The 19,167-nt window shown below is 40.1% G+C and overlaps 2 protein-coding genes across 2 annotated transcripts; both read right to left on the bottom strand.

The window, feature by feature from the left end:
* Positions 1-830: 830 nt before the first annotated feature.
* Positions 831-3,212, bottom strand: LOC310873729 (protocadherin alpha-8-like; the record flags this gene model as incomplete). The annotated part of the gene is made up of 1 exon (XM_083786281.1): positions 831-3,212. The coding sequence occupies one exon, from the start codon at positions 3,210-3,212 to the stop codon at positions 831-833; it is 2,382 nt and encodes a 793-aa protein (XP_083642407.1).
* A 746-nt stretch (positions 3,213-3,958) lies between these two features.
* LOC310873727 (protocadherin alpha-7-like) lies at positions 3,959-18,222 on the bottom strand (the record flags this gene model as incomplete). The annotated part of the gene is made up of 7 exons (XM_083786276.1): positions 3,959-4,015; positions 4,269-4,345; positions 8,095-10,020; positions 10,120-10,354; positions 15,853-16,703; positions 17,088-17,324; positions 17,928-18,222. 7 exons carry the CDS (start codon positions 18,220-18,222, stop codon positions 3,959-3,961), a joined length of 3,678 nt encoding a protein of 1,225 aa, XP_083642402.1.
* Between the last annotated feature and the right edge of the window lie 945 nt (positions 18,223-19,167).

Here is a 19,167-nt window from a genome sequence, read left to right as displayed (position 1 = left end):
ACAGCATCAAATCAGATGCTTTCCACGCAGCACCAACACGCAACCGTTCTCGTCCTATGCGTCTCATCGTAACAAAAGCACCGAGGAGGAACGTTAGGCTATAGACATTGGGTGGAGCTTTAAGTGAACACCAAGAATGAGATGTCATGGTCTACACTGTCACCATGCGGATATTTGATATAACTACAATATGTAGTTGACAAAATGTATTTCTGTCTGTCCTTACTGAAAACGGTTACGAATTTCTATTCACAGATATGTACGAGAACACTCAGAAGTCACTCAAGTCAGAACAGTCCGTGTTAAATGCGTTATTTATTTCAGAACCACGGAGAGAAAGAACACCAACCCGGAATATTGATGCAACACTAAGCCGTACATTACAGCAATATCACGTGGGCCTACTAATGCAGAACAGTGGACAACCTATAACTTGGAAATACTTTATTTAATAATTCAAGCAAACAAGGTTGTGGCGACACCAATTAATAGACAATAATGTGCCTACTAAATACATGGTGGTCAATTCAACTGAGTGATGCTTTAATTAGTCTCAAAATATTTGTTATGGCGTTAGCAGCCCAAAGGAAAATAGTATAAACATGAGCATTTTGTATTTCATGTGCGCATAATCTTTGAAAGCACCACAGAGCATTAATTTCTCACAAGAAGGCGTATACTAGAAATCCAGCACCATGGACAGTGGCGATATTTGGAGCAAAAGTGGGTGAAAGAAGTTACGTAAATCCATATAGTGGCATTGTGCATTGTTTGGGCAATTGGATAAGTCAAATCCAGCCTTTTTTCCTTAAATAAATGAAAAGCAGATTTTAAAACATAAATCTTACCTTATCTGTATTGGGTAATGTTTGAGTGCAGGTAAATGTATCCCCTCCATTAATACTGATCAGTTCCGCGTCTGCAGGTGGATAGGGTGCAGGGAAAACTACTACGTCGCTCTTCAGTGTGTCTGAGCTGAAACACACGTCATACTGCTGAGTAGATTTAGAGTAAGACCAGCTCCCGTCAGGATGGGTGGTGATCATTGGGGCTCCATACCTACTGAAATCGCTGTCTGTCCTGTGGCATTTCACAGCTATTAAACTGATGAGGCTCAATAGAAAGATCACTGACACCGACACGATACCGATAAGTAAATATAGGTTCAAATCAGAGAAGCTCTCCTCCTTTAACGGTACATGTCTGAATTGCGTCTGAATGTCTCCCGTGCTTTCAGCCACTACTACATCAATAGACACAGTAGCTGACAGGGAGGGTTCTCCGTTATCAGAAACCAACACCACCAATGGATGAGTTTTCAGGTCATTGTCACTCATTCGCCTCTTAGTCCTGATTTCTCCGCTGCTGGTTCCAATTCGAAAGAGGTTATTTCCCTTTGGCTCAGTGATGTGATAACTAAGCAGTGCATTGTAGCCAGAGTCTGCGTCTACAGCTCTGATTTTGGCCACAAAGTATCCAGCTTCAGCAGAATAAGGAATGTTCTCACTGTTAACAGAGCCGTGTTCAGAATAGGGCGAGAGAATCCCGGGACTGTTGTCATTCTCATCCACGATAAAAACATTCACAGTCACGTTGCTGCTGAGAGGAGGAACACCAGAGTCTGTGGCCTGAACTTTAAACTGGAATGTATTTAACTCCTCATAGTTAAATGACTGCAGGCTCACAATGTCTCCCGTTTCGGAGTTTATGTTTATCATTGTAGTCAGCGGTATGGTGTTACTGTTGTGGTCTAGAAGGGAATAGCTCACCTGGCCGTTTTCACGGACGTCAACATCTACTGCCGACACGGTTTTAATTATTGCTCCTACTGGGCTGTTTTCTTTTAGATAAACGTTAATCACTGGCTCTAAGAAGCGAGGCACGTTGTCGTTGACATCAGAGACGTGGATAGTAATGAGGCTGGTACTAGAGAGAGGAGGGGTCCCTTCATCAGAAGCTACTATTGTAACATTGTACTGAAAAAAGCTCTCTCTGTCAAGGTGACCATCAACAACCAAAGAATAATACTTTTTATAGTTTTCCTCCAATTTGAAAGGGACTTCATTGATGACTTCACATTTCACTTTTCCATTCTTGCCACCATCCTTATCTAGCACGGAGACAAGAGCAATGGCCGTGCCTAATTTAGCGTCCTCTTTCACTGTGTTCAGTAACGACGTCACAGTGATCTCCGGGGCATTGTCATTGACATCAACCACTTCGATCAGAACTTTACAGTGAGCAGCGACTGGAGGCTGCCCTTTATCAGTAGCATGGGCACGGATTTCAAAGGCAGAATTTCTTTCAAAGTCAATGTTACCTTTTACCGTAATGGCACCTGTGTGCGCATCAATGTTGAACATTTCCAAAATTCTCTCATTTTTACTCATGGAGAACAGAACTTCACCATTCGTTCCCTCGTCTTTATCGGTTGCATTCAACGTTAGAATAGTGGTCCCAATTGGCATATTTTCATGAACTCGTGCTTTATACAGCCCTGAGCTGAAAACAGGGGCATTATCATTAATGTCCAAAACATTAACTATGATTTCCGAATTACTTGATCTCGGTGGAGATCCCCCATCTACAGCAGTAAGGGTGAGTTTAATAACGGGCTCTTTCTCTCTGTCTAAAGCTTTCTGTAACACTAACTCGACAGAAACACTATCCCCTTTGTGTACATCTAAGGAAAAATTATCATTTGGACTAATCTTGTATGTGTTTATGCCATTTTTCCCTACATCCACGTCAGATGCATCAATTAATGGGAATTTTACCCCGGGTAATGTATTTTCAGGTACATCTATTGTTTGAGATTCTGCCGCAAAAGATGGAGCGTGGTCATTAACGTCTAGGATTTGGACTTCTATGCTGTAAAGCTTTAGGGGGTTATTTATGACAGCCTCTATGCTGATTGTGCATGTGTTTTCATCAGCGCATAGCTCCTCTCTGTCTATTCTCTCATTGACGTAGAGAACACCAGTCTGTAGATTTACCTCGACATATTTTCTTTTTGATCCGGTAACAATCTGAAACAAACGGGACTCCAAATCCTGTACATTGATGTTTAGATCCTTTGCGATATTCCCAACAAAAGTCCCGGGCTTTAACTCCTCAGGCACGGAATAGGAGAGCTGTCCGAACACCGCTTGCCACTCCAGCAGCGCGAGCACTATATACGTAACAATAGAGCTCCTTCTCGGCAAAGACATATTCCATTGAACATGAACAAAACATAGATCCCTGTGTCCACACGTATGCCAAAACAATCTAGACACCAACACTAAAACAACTGCGTTAAAAATGGCTATAATGACGGATACTTTGTCCTGATATACTGTTCTCTCTTGTCCCAATGCTCTTTGTGGAAAAAGCCCTATGAAACATCACCATCCTCTAAATCTAGGAGGGGCATCTAGTCTCGAAATAGATAATACAAATGCTATGGTCTACAGTGTCACCACGTGGTCATGGTTGGAATAACTGTCTGGGTCTACAGTTCAACAAGAAGGGATTGAAGTGCTCGAGGTGAGTTTTCAGACCGTGGTGGAAACTGGGGAGTGAGTTTGCAGTCCTGACTGAAAGAGGTTATTTATTCAACCGTTTGGGAGCCAGGACAACACATTGTCGTATTAGGGAACAAATGAGCAGTGTAATTAATCGGCTGTAATGCAAATTGATAAGGAAGATAACATTATATACAAACAATTGATACATTTTCAATATAATACGTGTAGCACACAACGCAGCTTGATACTGAAAAGTAGGCCCTATATGTGTCATAAGGCTTTTAGTTAATCAGAATAAAATAACTAGACTTGAGAAAATTGGCGTTTAGAATTAATACAATCTCCATTTCAGTCAGTCCCTCCCAATGGCTGTCAAACAATCATAAAGTAGCAATTTATAAGTTTAAAATAGTCCATATTTGTAGTTCATCATACACTTGGGCTTGCTTTCAGAACCACGGACAGCGGCCAACCAAAGTCACTTTGGTTTGCCGCTGTCCGTGGTTCTGAAAGCACAAAGTGTTTAAATAAAATGAGTCAATTACCCAAACAGTACAGTATCACAATAGCAGCTTTGAATTTTTTAGTTTATGTCAATATATTTGAAGACAATCATCTTAATTCGTGGTTCAGGGCTATTTAAAAATAGCTGGGTTGGGTTGGGTTTATTTCTGTTGACAAAATGGAATGTTAAAACGTTTGCACCGAATTGTCATTAGGCCTATGTGTCGAAGGAAAATAATATCACATTGATCTTACCTTCTCCTTATTGGGTATGGGTAAAGTCTGAGTCTTGCTAAAGGTGTCGCTTCCGTTTATACTGATTAGTTCCGCATCTACCGGAGCAAATGGACCCGGTGCAGGGAAAACCACTACGTCACTCTTCAGTGTGTCAGAGCTGAAACACACGTCATACTGCTGAGTAGATTTAGAGTAAGACCAGCTTCCGTCAGGGTGGGTGGTGATCATTGGGGGGCCATACCTGCTGAAATCGCTGTCTGTCCTGTGGCATTTGACAGCTATTAGACTGATGAGGCTCAGTAGAAAAATAACTGATACAGACGCGATGGCGATCAGTAAATACAAATTTAAATCAGAGAAGCTTTCGTCCTTTATCTGTACATTTCTGAACTGAGTCTGGGTGTCTTCAGTACTTTCAACCACCACTACATCAATAGACACAGTAGCCGAGAGAGACGGTTCTCCGTTATCAGAAACCAACACCACTAAGGGGTGGGTTTTCAGGTCATTGTCACTCATTCGCCTCTTAGTCCTGATTTCCCCGGTGCTGGTTCCAATTCGAAAGAGGTTATTTCCCTTTGGTTCAGAAATGTGATAAGAAAGCAGAGCATTGTAACCAGAGTCTGCGTCTACAGCTCTGATCTTGGCCACAAAGTATCCAGCTTCAGCAGAATAAGGAATGTTCTCACTGTTAACAGAGCCGTGTTCAGAATAGGGCGAGAGAATCCCTGGGCTGTTGTCATTCTCATCCAGGATAAAAACATTTACCGTCACATTGCTACTGAGAGGAGGAACACCAGAGTCTGTTGCCTGAACTTTAAAATGAAACGTTTTTAACTCCTCATAGTTGAAAGACTGGAGACTGGCTATATCTCCTGTTTCTGAATTGATGCTTACCAATCTTGGATGCGGAAATGTGTAACTGTTACTTTCTAAAAATGAATATCTAACCTGGCCATTTTCACTAACATCTGCGTCAACTGCAGACACCGTTTTAACAACTGTCCCAACTGCACTGTTCTCTTTCACATAAACATGAATTACAGGTTCCAAAAAGTGTGGTGCGTTGTCATTTACGTCAGAAACCGTTATAGAAATAATACTGGTGCTCGATAGAGGAGGGTCCCCCATGTCTGTAGCTCTAATAGTTATATTATAATGGGGGAAGTTCTCTCTGTCTAAAGGTCCTTCAACTACTAATGAATAATAATTATTGTAATTTGTCTCCAATTTGAAGGGAATGCCCTCATTTATATTACAATTAACTTCGCCATTCTTGCCTCCATCTCTGTCATTAACTGAAACGAGTGCTATTGCGGTACCTATTTTAGCATCCTCTTTCACTGTGCTTTCCAATGACGTCACCGCTATCTCAGGAGCATTGTCATTGAGGTCCAACACTTCAACCAGCACTTTACAGTGAGTAGACATCGGTGGCTGACCTCTGTCACTAGCCTGTGCACGAATCTCAAATGCAGGATGTTCCTCAAAGTCCACGTTTCCCTTAACAGATAATACGCCTGTGTCTTGGTCAATTTCGAATATCTCCAGTATATGATCCTGCTCTCTTGTGTTAAGTGTGTAAGTGATCTCTCTATTAATACCCTCGTCTTTGTCTGTAGCATTCAAAGTTAATAAGCTTGTCCCAACTGGGATGTTTTCATACACACGTGTCTTATACAATGATTGTGCAAACACTGGTGTGTTGTCATTAATGTCTAGAACATGGATTATAATCTCTGAACTGCCAGACTTCGGCGGAGAGCCACCGTCTATGGCTGTTAGCGTAAGCCTGACCACAGGTTCTTTCTCTCGGTCCAAAGCTTTCTGCAGTACTAATTCTACGGACACACGCTCACCTGATTTAATAATTGCCAGGGAAAAGTGTTCAATGGAACTGAGTTTGTATGTGTTTATGCCATTTTTTCCTACGTCTGCGTCGTAGGCTGAAAGCAGAGGAAATTTTACACCGGGCAATGTGCTCTCAGCAATGTCAATTGTTTGTGACTTTGCAATGAAAGACGGAAAATTATCATTAACATCTATAATATTGATTTCAATATGGTATAGTTTAAGAGGATCATTAATCACAGCCTCTACATTTACATTGCATTTTGGAGCCTTCGCACAGAGCTCCTCTCTGTCTATTCTGTCGTTGACGTAGAGAACACCAGTCTTTAAATTTACCTCGAAATATTTTTTCTTTGATCCAGTCACAATCCTAAACATGCGGGAGTCCAAGTCCTGTACATTAAGGCTTAGATCCTTTGCAATATTTCCAACTGAAGTCCCGGGATTTACTTCCTCAGAAACGGAGTAGGATAGCTGTCCATATGCGGTTCCCCAGTAAAACTCCAACAGCAGAGGCACCAGATATGTCACAGCAGAACACCTTCTACTAGATAGAAACATAATTCCATCCGTTGCGGAAAAAATAATCGCATTCCAATATCCAGATCCAGAATCACATCAAATCATACATACGAACAGCAAAATACAGGCTACGTATTTATGTTTACCGTTATCTTTTCCAAAGCTAAATAAAAAGACACCCAGACATTGTTCTCGCTTCTCTCCCGATTCTCTTTGTGAAAAGCCTTGACAAATAATATCATCCTCTCTACATTTGGGAGGGGCATCGACCGTCAAAAAACAACCTAAAATGCTATGGTCTACAGTGTCACCACGTGGGTATTTGGCAAAACTGCATTCAACTTCATGTCAATCATTATCGTCATATACCTGGAATGCTAACTAAAGGAAAAAAAGATAGAACGCATGTATCACATGCAGAGTTGTATTTGATCACAATATCCTATTGGATGCAACAAAATGACCCGTTTATAGTATTTGATTTCAAAGAGTAATGCAAAAAGCCAGAATTAAAAAAATGCAAATTGATTCATTTGAAAAAGTAATTAACACAAACTACACCGCTTGCGCTATAGATTACGTGCACCGCACGCACGTAATCTCCATTCTCCCCCAGTTGTTCAACGTAGGCTATACAAAAGCACACATACTGCCCGTCTGAAAACTTTCAAATACAGGCGGCTTTCAATTGTATGAAAACGTTTTTATGTACAAGCCATGGCTGTTGTAAATTTCAGATAAAATATAGCGATTTATTACCTAATAAAGTGCAGAGTTTGTGCAGCTATAATGACAAATAGATAACATGAGAGTAAAGATCAGAATATGGAGAGAAAGGAGCACAAAACTGACTTTGTTATACGTTCACCACAATTAACAGAGCCAGAGGAAATCTAAAGAACAGTGCTCATCAGTCAGCTCGCTTTCAGCACCACGGATAGCGACAAAATAAATACACACAAAGCCAGCCGATCTTGAACTGCATTTTTCAATAGGCTTAACATTACACTATTATTTTCAATAAAGCAGGCAGCGAACACATTGTTCTATGCTGCTTTAGGGGGCGCACACAGTTCCATAACATAAACCCAAAGCATCGCCATATCCCATAACACACAGGTCTTGTACAATAAGGTAATGTTAAGGGCTCATTAAGACAAACGATGCCTTCCGACATTTTCAATAGGCTACAGTAGGTATGCTGCTTGTAGTAGCCTAATTTAGGGATACTGTCCAAATAATTTGAGGTCATGAGATGCAAGAAAAGCACAAAAAAAATAACAATAGCATACTACATATCGTAACATTCATTTTTATGTCAACATACAGCCTATGACTCAAACTAATTTCTAATGGAATCATTAAAAAAAAAAGAAAACTTATGTGGTTGAGACTGAATACATTATGTATCTTACCTTCTCTGTGTTTGGTAAAGTATGCGTCCGGTTAAAAGTGTCGCATCCATTTATACTGATTAGTTCCGCATCTCCAGGTGGAAATGGGGTGGGAAACACCACTACGTCACTCTTCAGTGTGTCTGAGCTGAAACACACGTCATACTGCTGAGTAGATTTAGAGTAAGACCAGCTCCCGTCAGGATGGGTGGTGATCATTGGGGCTCCATACCTACTGAAATCGCTGTCTGTCCTGTGACATTTGACAGCTATTAAACTGATGAGGCTCAATAGAAATATCACTGACACTGCTGCAATTGCAATCAGTAAATACAGATTCAAATCAGAGAAGTTCTCCTCTTTCGACGGCACATGTCTGAACTGAGTCTGAATGTCACCAGTATTTTCAACCACCACTACATCAATAGACACAGTGGCTGACATGGATGGTTCTCCGTTATCAGAAACCAACACCACCAACGGGTGAGTTTTCAGGTCATTGTCACTCATTCGCCTTTTAGTTCTGATTTCTCCGGTGCTGGTTCCAATTCGAAAGAGATTGTTTCCCTTTGGCTCAGAAATGTGATAAGAAAGCAATGCATTGTAACCAGAGTCTGCATCTACAGCTCTGATCTTGGCCACAAAGTATCCGGCTTCAGCAGAATAAGGAATGTTCTCACTGTTAACAGATCCGTGTTCAGAATAGGGTGAGAGGATTCCGGGACTGTTGTCATTCTCATCCAGGATAAAAATGTTCACAGTCACGTTACTACTGAGCGGAGGAACACCAGAGTCTGTGGCCTGAACTTTAAACTGAAACGTTTTTAAGGATTCATAATTGAATGACTGCAGACCTATAATATCTCCCGTCTCTGCGTTTATATTTACCATTGTAGAGAGCGGCAGCGAGTTACTCTTGCTGTCTAAAAATGCATAACTCAAATGACCGTTATCTTTTATGTCAGCATCTACTGCCGACACAGTTTTAAATATTGTTCCTACTGGTCCGTTTTCTTTTACATAGACATTAATCACTGGCTCTAAGAAGCGAGGCACGTTGTCATTTATATCAGAGACGTGTACAGTAATAACACTGGTGCTGGACAGTGGTGGATTACCTTCATCAGCAGCTAAAACTGAGACGTTATACTCAGATATACTCTCTCTGTCTAACGGTCCGTCAACCACCAATGAATAATAGTTTTTATAATTTGTCTCCAATTTAAAGGGAACCTTATTTGTGATATGACATTTCACTTCACCGTTCTTGCCACCATCTTTATCGAGGATTGACACAAGTGCAATTGCGGTTCCTGGTTTAGCATCTTCATTCACTGCGTTTAGTAATGACGTCACGGTGATCTCAGGACTATTGTCATTGAGATCCACCACTTCTACCAGCACTTTGCAGTGAGCCGCCAGTGGAAGATGGCCTTTGTCACTGGCCTCGACACGTATCTCAAAAGCTTTTCTTTCTTCAAAGTCAAGCTTGCCTTTTACTGTAATTATACCGGTGTGAGGTTCAATTTCAAATAAATCAAGAACGTGGTCTTGGTCTTTGCTTCTGAGAGAATAATGTATTTCACCATTTAGGCCTTCATCTGCATCGATGGCATTCACAGTTATTATTGTTGTATCCCGTGGCGTGTTTTCAGGAATTTGAGCTTTATACAATAATTTAGTGAATATGGGAGGGTTATCGTTACTGTCTAAAATATGAATAGCAAGCTGTGAGGTGCCAGACTTTGGAGGACTACCTCCATCTACAGCGGTTAATGTTAGATTAATAATAGGCTGTTTTTCTCGGTCTAAAGCTTTCTGTAGCACTAACTCGACAGACGCACTGTCTCCTTCTTTATGCACAGCCAATGAAAAGTGTTCGTTTTGACTTAATTTGTACGTGTTGACTGCATTTTTCCCAACATCTGCGTCAGTTGCCTCAGACAATGAGAATTTCATTCCAGGCAATGTACTCTCTGCAATGTCTAAATTTTGTGATTTGGCTGCAAATAAAGGAGCATTATCATTTATATCTAAAATGTCTACATCAACACGATAAAGCTTTAAAGGGTTGTTTATAACGGCCTCTACACTTACTGTACATTTCAGTTCCTCTGCGCACAGTGCCTCTCTGTCTATTCTATTATTGACGTAGAGAACACCAGTCTTCAGATTTACATCGAAGTATTTTCTGTTTGATCCGGTAACAATCTGAAACATGCGGGAATCCAAATCCTGTACATTGAGGTTTAGGTCCTTAGCGATATTCCCAACAGAAGTCCCCGAGTTTACCTCCTCAGAGACGGTATATGAGAGCTGTCCGTACACCGCTTCCCACTCCAGCAGCACGAGCACAAAATATGTCAAAATATAGATCCTTCTCGTCGGTAAAGACATAATTCCATCCAACGTCAACCAAACATCGATTCCACTAGTATATGCACACGTATCTGGAGTATTCCAGACTAACAACACATAGGCTATCTATGTGTTTTCTCAAATAAAAACAGAAAACTGTCCCCGTCACTGTTTTGTCGTCTGCTTCTCTTTGTGATAAGACTATATCATCATCCTCTGATTCTGTGTTTCTGGGAGGGGCATTGAGCATAAAGCAAGAGTCTCAAATGGTATGGTCAAGAGTGTCACCATGTGGTCATTTGAAATTACTGCGTTCAATGGTCTAATTCAATGCCAATTACTGTCCTGAACCAATTGTGCAATGCCTAGAATCAATCATTATGGACAGGAGGCATGTACGTACACACACACACACACACACACACACACACACACACACACACACACACACACACACACACACACACACACACACACACACACACACACACACACACACACACACACACACACACACACACACACACACACACACAGACAATAAAGTATTGTGACGTGTTGCAACATGCTTTCAGCAATGGCGATGTCGAAATAAAAGAGTATAGAACACGAAAAATGAAACCGAACTTTGCTAAGGTTATACAATTGTGACTTATATGTTGCAAAATAAACAGAGCCAGAGGATTATGTAAATCATTAACAGTGTTTATAAATTGGCTGGCATTCAGAACCATGGACAGCGGTCAATCTTGCAATGCATCACTGTGGATGCAGATGTCAAATTCAAATTCATTTTTCAATGGGTCATGAATACAAAATGTCCTATAGTGTGTGTGTGTGTGTGTGTGTGTGTGTGTGTGTGTGTGTGTGTGTGTGTGTGTGTGTGTGTGTGTGTGTGTGTGTGTGTGTGTGTGTGTGTGTGTGTGTGTGTGTGTATATATAGCAGTGGCGCCCATGTTGTGGTTCCACTCAAAAATTCCACGTACTTGGAACTGTAGAGGTCTGAATGGAGCGGTGAAACGTGGCAATGTATTGGCTCATTTGAAGAAGCTGGGGACAGATATTGCTTTTTTACAGGAGACTCACTTACGGAATCAGGATCATAACCGCCTACGAAGAAATTGGGTAGGCCAAATATTTCACTCCCATTTTAATTTCAAATCCAGGGGCACAGCAATACTTATAAACAAGAACATTCCTTTTATACTAAATAAAACTATCCAAGACCTACACGGCAGATATATTATAGTTACTGGAAAGCTTTATAATTGTCCTATTGTTCTGGCTAATATCTACGCCCCTAACCATGACGATGAACGATTCATATCCTCTTTTTTGGCTACTTTGCCTGACCTTGACACTCACCAGTTGATCTTAGGTGGAGATCTGAATTTTATTCTTCATCCTACGCTTGATAGATCTTCACATAGACCCTATACTCTGACTAAATCAGCTAAAATGGTGAATACATTCATGGACACATTTAAATTATCAGATCCATGGAGATTCTTAAATCCAGCTCAACGTAAATATTCGTTTTTTTCTTCTGTACATCACACTTTCACAAGATTAGATTACTTCCTGATAGATTCAAAACTTCTTCCCTCAATAAGACACTGTGAGTATGAAGCAATTGTAATATCCGATCATAGTCCCCTAGTCCTCAAATTAGCATTTCAGAACAGACATATGGCCAGGACTTGGAGATTCGATAACACTCTAATAACTAGGCAAGCGTGTGTGGATGATATTAAATCCCAAATACAGTTCTATCTCTCTACAAATGACACACCCGATGTATCAAGAAGTACACTATGGGAAGCACTTAAAGCATATATACGGGGGCAGATTATTTCGCGACAGGCTTTAATCTCCCGTCTACGTAATGTACAAGGCAAAGCTCTGACTGATCGATTACTTGAAGTAGACCTACAGTATGCAGAATCTCCTTCTCCTGAATTATACAGAGAAAGGGTTTCGACTCAAGCTGAATTCAATCTCCTATCCACAAATGAAACAACTAATTTGATGACTCGGTCACGCCATAGGTTTTATGAACACAGGGATAAGGCGGGCAAAATACTTGCACTTCAAATTAGGGAATCAGCTGCTTCTAGATTAATTACGGAGATCAATACAAACACTGGTCAAACTACTATTAATCAGCAGGAAATTAATGATGTATTTAAGCGCTTTTATTCAGATTTGTATACTTCGGAATCACTAGGAGATTCTAATTTGATTGATACTTTTTCAGAAAATTTAAACATACCTTCCATTAGTCAAGAACATAAGGTTCAACTTGAAAGAGCTATTACCTTAGATGAAATACATCAGGCAATCTCACAAATGCAGTGCTCAAAAGCCCCAGGACCCGATGGCTATACCTCTGAATTTTACAAGTCATTTACTGAACTCATATCTCCCCTTTTACTTAAAGTGTTTAATGAATCTCTCAACGCTGGCCACCTCCCACCAACTTTCTACCAAGCTAGCATCTCTGTTCTACTTAAAAAAGATAAAGACCCACTTAATCCAGGTTCATACAGGCCTCTGAGTCTTTTGAATGTTGATACTAAAATTTTAGCAAAAATTGTGGCTACACGCTTGGAAAAAGTGCTCCCAACTGTGATACATACTGATCAAACGGGGTTTATAAAAGATAGACATCTATTTTTTAATCTTAGACGCCTATTCGACATTATATATTCTCCCAGTAGTACCCCCCAAGATACGGAAATACTGTTATCTCTTGACGCGGAGAAAGCCTTTGATAGGGTCGAGTGGGACTTCCTCCTCTCGACCCTGTCAAAATTTGGGTTTGGTCCAACCTTCACTTCATGGGTTAAACTACTTTATGCTTCTCCATTAGCTTCTGTACATACAAACGGATACAGGTCTGAAAACTTCCCTTTGAATCGCTCGACCAGACAAGGCTGCCCTCTCTCACCACTGCTCTTTGCCTTATCTGTTGAGCCGCTTGCAATTGCGTTGCGTGCTTCAGACACCTACACTGGTATCTTCAGAGGAGATAGAGAGCATAAAGTTTCACTTTACGCTGACGATTTATTATTATACATATCCAAACCTTCCACATCTATTCCTAGTATCATGTCCACCTTAGAAAGTTTTGGCAGGGTTTCGGGGTATAAAGTCAATGTTTCCAAAAGCGTTTTATTTCCTATCAATACACAAGGCAATCAAACTTTTGGCTCTCACCCATTTAATGTTATAACCAGCTTTCGATATTTAGGAATCATAGTAACCAAAGCACTTAATGACTTGTTCAAGCAAAACCATACAAAACTTTTTGAACGTACTGAACAAGACTTAACGAAATGGTCGAACCTTCCTATCTCACTTGCCGGCCGAATTAATATAATTAAAATGAATGTCCTCCCTAAATATCTGTTTCTATTCCAATGTATTCCAATTTTTGTTAACAACACTTTTTTTAAGAATCTGGATAAAATTATCTCCAAGTTCATTTGGGATAAGAAACACCCCCGAATAAGGAAGGATTTTTTGCAGAGGCCTAAATCAGATGGCGGAATGGGATTACCTAACTTCAAACTCTATTACTGGGCGTGTAATTTACGTGCGCTCTCATTTTGGCTCCAAGTTCAATTGCCTACATGGGCATTTATTGAAGGTCAATGTTGTCCCCCAACATCGTTGTCAGCTTTAATCTTTTCCCCAGTGGCCTCAAGATATACTAAGTTGCCAAAGAATTCCATAGTCTGGCATTCTCTCAAAATTTGGCTCTCAATACGAAGGCATTTCGGTTGGCACCCGGGTTCTGTGCGCGCACCTCTGGTCGCTAACCATGCTTTTTTACCGTCCCTTTCTGACGCATTGTTTAAAGTGTGGCATAGAAATGGTATTCACTCCTTCAAAGATCTTTATATTGATGGGTTATTTCCGACCTTTGAACAAATACGACGCAAATTCAAGTTACCCCAATCACATTTCTTTAGATTTCTACAGATACGACATTTTTTAACACAACACACTGCTTCATTTCCAAACATACCTCCCAACTCATCAATGGAATCTATATTTCTACCTGACCCATTGCTCAAAGGAGGTGTTTCTATTATTTATAATTCTCTCTCATGTTTAGATAATAATGCCTCATTGGAGTATTTAAAAACTGCTTGGGAAAACGACTTAGGAATATCTATCACTGACGAGCAATGGTCTACATCTCAAAAGTTTGTGCACTCTTCTTCAGTATGTGCCAGGCACGGTCTTATACAGTTTAAAATATTACACAGGTTACATTTGTCAAAGGAAAAACTCAACAGAATGTTTCCAAATGTGAATCCAGCCTGCGACAGATGTGGCCAGTCGCCGGCCACCCTAGCTCATATGTTCTGGCACTGCACTAAACTAACATCATTTTGGCAAAGTATATTTAAATCACTGTCAGACATTGTTGGAAGACCTTTTGACCCAGATCCACTAACAGCAGTTCTGGGGGTCAGGGGGCCCGGGGTCAAACTGTCTACTTTCCAATATAACATGGTAAAATATGTGACTCTACTGGCTCGCAGACTGATACTGTTGAATTGGAAACAAGCACAGGTTCCCACTCACACTACACTTATGAAAGATGTTATGCACTACTTGCAATTGGAAAAGATAAAGTTTGAATTGAGAGGGAGTGAAGATAGATTTTACCAGACATGGCAACCCTTCATTGACCATTTCAATAGGTGCACGCTAACCCCTCCTACACAATAGATAACATATTAGAAAATTGGAAAGAAAAGTAAAGAAAAAAAAAAGGAACTGAGTATTTTATTTTATTTATTCTCATTTAAAAAGAAATGTCTGTAATACAGTTAATTTACAACAACGTGTTGGGAAAGTTTTGAGAGCAAGAGTGTCTGTCCTGTGGTCTTTGTTTTGTTTGTCTGTTCACATTTGTCGTTTAACTGTTTTTTTTTGTTTTTTCGTTTTTATCACATTTATATATTTTTTTTATTATGTATTGTATGTGGAATTTACATTATCTGTCTTTATCTTTCATTTTATATAACTGAATAACTCATTATTATTGTCAAAGATTGTCTTATAAGTTGTCATATACAAAAAATGCCTAATAAAAACAGTATTTAAAAAAAAAAAATTCCACGTCAATAAATATACCTTTTGGAGCATATGAGTGTGCGGGTTCCCTTCTCTTTTCCTAGTCCACTCAAAAATAGGCCATGCATGAATGATCCCATAGGCCTATAGATTCCTAAAAAATATTTATATTAATTGCTTTTGGCCTAAAATCAAGCCATCCAGATTCCTGGTGAATCATGACTATATAAAACCTTTGATTCAAGTGTTCATATATATGCATGCTTTCAGCACCATGGACAGCAGCCAATCTAAGAATGCATTACTGCTGAAGTGTAGAAACCTTTCATTGTTACTATAAACCACTATTTGTAGAAAGACAATAAATATACGTTTGATCTTACCTTGTCTTTGTTTGGTAAAGTTTGAGTCCGGCTAAACGTGTCGTTTTCGTTTATACTGATTAATTCCGCATCTACAGGTGGATAGGGCGCAGGGAAAACCACTACGTCACTCTTCAGTGTGTCTGAGCTGAAACACACGTCATACTGCTGAGTAGATTTAGAGTAAGACCAGCTCCCGTCAGGATGGGTGGTGATCATTGGGGGGCCATACCTGCTGAAGTCGCTGTCTGTCTTGTGGCATTTCACAGCTATTAGACTGATGAGGCTCAATAGAAAGATCACTGACACCGATGCAATAGCGATCAGTAAATACATATTTAAATCAGAAAAACTTTCATCCGTTATGGGTACATGCCTGAATTGAGTTTGAATGTCTCCTGTATTTTCAACCACCACTACATCAATAGACACAGTAGCTGACAGGGAGGGTTCTCCGTTATCAGAAACCAACACCACTAAAGGATGAGTTTTCAGGTCATTGTCACTCATTCGCCTCTTAGTCCTGATTTCCCCGGTGCTGGTTCCGATTCGAAAGAGGTTATTTCCTTTTGGTTCAGATATATGATAAGAAAGCAGTGCATTGTAACCAGAGTCTGCGTCTACAGCTCTGATCTTGGCCACAAAGTATCCAGCTTCAGCAGAATACGGAATGTTCTCACTGTTAACAGAGCCGTGTTCAGAATAGGGTGAGAGGATTCCGGGACTGTTGTCGTTCTCATCCAGGATAAAAACGTTCACGGTCACGTTGCTACTTAGTGGAGGAACACCAGAGTCTGTGGCCTGAACTTGAAACTGGAACGTTTTTAACTCCTCATAGTTGAAAGAATGCAGGCCGATGATATCTCCAGTTACTGTATTTATATTTATCATGGTAGACAGCGGTAAATTATTGCTGCCAAAAAATGAATAGCTCACGTCGCCATTTTCATTGACGTCAGCATCAACTGCAGACACGGTTTTAATAATTGTTCCCACTGGCCCGTTTTCTTTTACATAAACATTTATCACTGGCTCTAAGAAGCGAGGTGCGTTGTCATTGACATCAGACACGTGTACCGTAATAACACTGGTACTAGACAGTGGTGGACTCCCTTCATCAGTAGCTAAAACTGATACATTATACTCAGATATACTCTCTCTGTCTAACGGACCGTCAACCACCAATGAATAATAGTTTTTATAATTTGTTTCCAATTTAAAGGGAACTTTATTTGTGATATGACATTTCACTGCACCGTTCATTCCACCATCTTTATCGAGGATTGACACAAGTGCAATTGCCGTTCCTGATTTAGCACTTTCATTCACAGTGTTTAGTAATGAAGTCACGGTGATCTCAGGACTATTGTCATTGACATCAACCACTTCTACCAGCACTTTGCAGTGAGCCGCCATCGGGGGCTGGCCTTTGTCACTGGCCTCTACACGTATCTCAAAAGCTTTTCTTTCTTCAAAGTCAAGTTTGCCTTTTACTGTAATTACACCGGAGTGAGGTTCAATTTCAAATAAATCAAGAATGTGGTCTTGGTCTTTACTTCTAAGAGAATATACTACTTCACTGTTTAGACCCTCGTCTGCATCGACTGCATTGACAGTGATAATTGTTGAGCCAGGGGACGTGTTTTCGGGGATTTGAGTCTTATATAAAGATTTATTAAATATTGGTAAGTTGTCGTTAATGTCTAAAACATGAATAACAAGCTGTGAGGTGCCAGACTTTGGAGGACTACCTCCATCTACAGCGGTCAGTGTTAGATTAATCACAGGCTGTTTTTCTCGGTCTAAAGCTTTCTGTAGCACTAACTCGACAGACGCACTGTCTCCTTCTTTGTGCACTGCCAAAGTGAAGTGTTCATTCTGATTTAGTTTGTAGCTACTGACTCCATTCCTCCCCACATCGGCATCGGATGCCTCTGATAAAGCGAATTTTGCTCCTGGCAACGTGCTCTCTACAATGTCTACATTTTGTGATTTAGCTGCAAATAATGGATAATTATCATTTGCATCTAAAATATCTACATCAACATGATACAGTTTCAATGGGTTATTTATCACAGCCTCTACACTTACTGTACATTTCAGTTCCTCTGCGCACAGCGCCTCTCTGTCTATTCTGTCATTAACGTAGAGAACACCAGTCTTCAGATTTACCTCGAAATATTTTCTGTTTGACCCATGAACAATCTGAAACATGCGTGACTCAAAATCCTGTACATTGAGGATTAGATCCTTAGCGATATTCCCAACAGAAGTCCCTGGGTTTACCTCCTCAGAGACGGAGTAAGAGAGCTGTCCGTACACCGCTTCCCACTCCAGCAGCACTAGCACAAAATATGTCACAATAGAGATCCTTCTCGTAGGTAAAGACATAATTCCATCCAATGTGAAGCAAACATCGATTCCAGTAGCCTATTCTAACTCACACTTGTGGAGTAATCCAGACTTACTACAAAATGCAGGCTAAATCTTTGTGTGAATTTTCTCAAATGAAACTGAAAACTGACCCTGGCACCGTTGTCTCGTCTGCTTCTCTTTGTCATAAGACTAAATCATCATCCTTCCCCGATTCTGGGAGGGGCTTGATCATCAAACAAGAGCCCCCAAATGCTATGGTCTACAGTGTCGCCACGTGGTCATATGAAATATGGTCTACAATTTACCGTTCATTACTGTTCTGAAGTAGGACTATCAACGTAATGCTTAAAGCAAACTAAACATATTGTTTAGTTTGCTTTTAGGCATTAAGTTGATGGTCAGCAAGCATGAGGTTGTAGGCAATCACACAAACCCTAGTATTGTGATGTGTTGTTGTTTTGTAACAACAACAATAATAATTTATTATAATAAGGGTAATAATAATAATCTTCATTTACATATAATTTTGCACAACAAATCTACAAAGTGATTGTACGAATAAAAGCAATGATAAAAATAAGACAATCAGTAGACCTAAACAGGACATGTTTTGCTTAATTGCTTTAGCTGTTTTTCTACTGAAGTAGCCTACAAAATCGAATAACAAAAAAAGGCTAATTCATTTTAGAATATGTAATGAAGTGAAATAGGGACACCCATCTTTCCATTTCTAAGGCCTCATACGCACGTATCAAGCACCACCAAACAAATGTTGTTGTTTTTACATCCATTGGAAATGCATTGTGGTGGCCACTAAAAAAGTAAACGACCAAACGTGTTTGATATGTGTGGGATATGTGTGGGAAAACATTGAACACACATTGTTGTATGGTTGTAAATAAAGGATATGTCACCAATATTATTTGCTGCTGTTGTAAATAAAGGATAACTCACCAATAT

Source organism: Protomyctophum parallelum, assembly GCF_964188405.1.
Source record: "Protomyctophum parallelum genome assembly, chromosome: 16".
In the NCBI taxonomy this organism is placed as follows: domain Eukaryota; kingdom Metazoa; phylum Chordata; class Actinopteri; order Myctophiformes; family Myctophidae; genus Protomyctophum; species Protomyctophum parallelum.
Note: the sequence above shows the minus strand (reverse complement) of the source record. Positions and strands in the feature narration are given on the sequence as shown.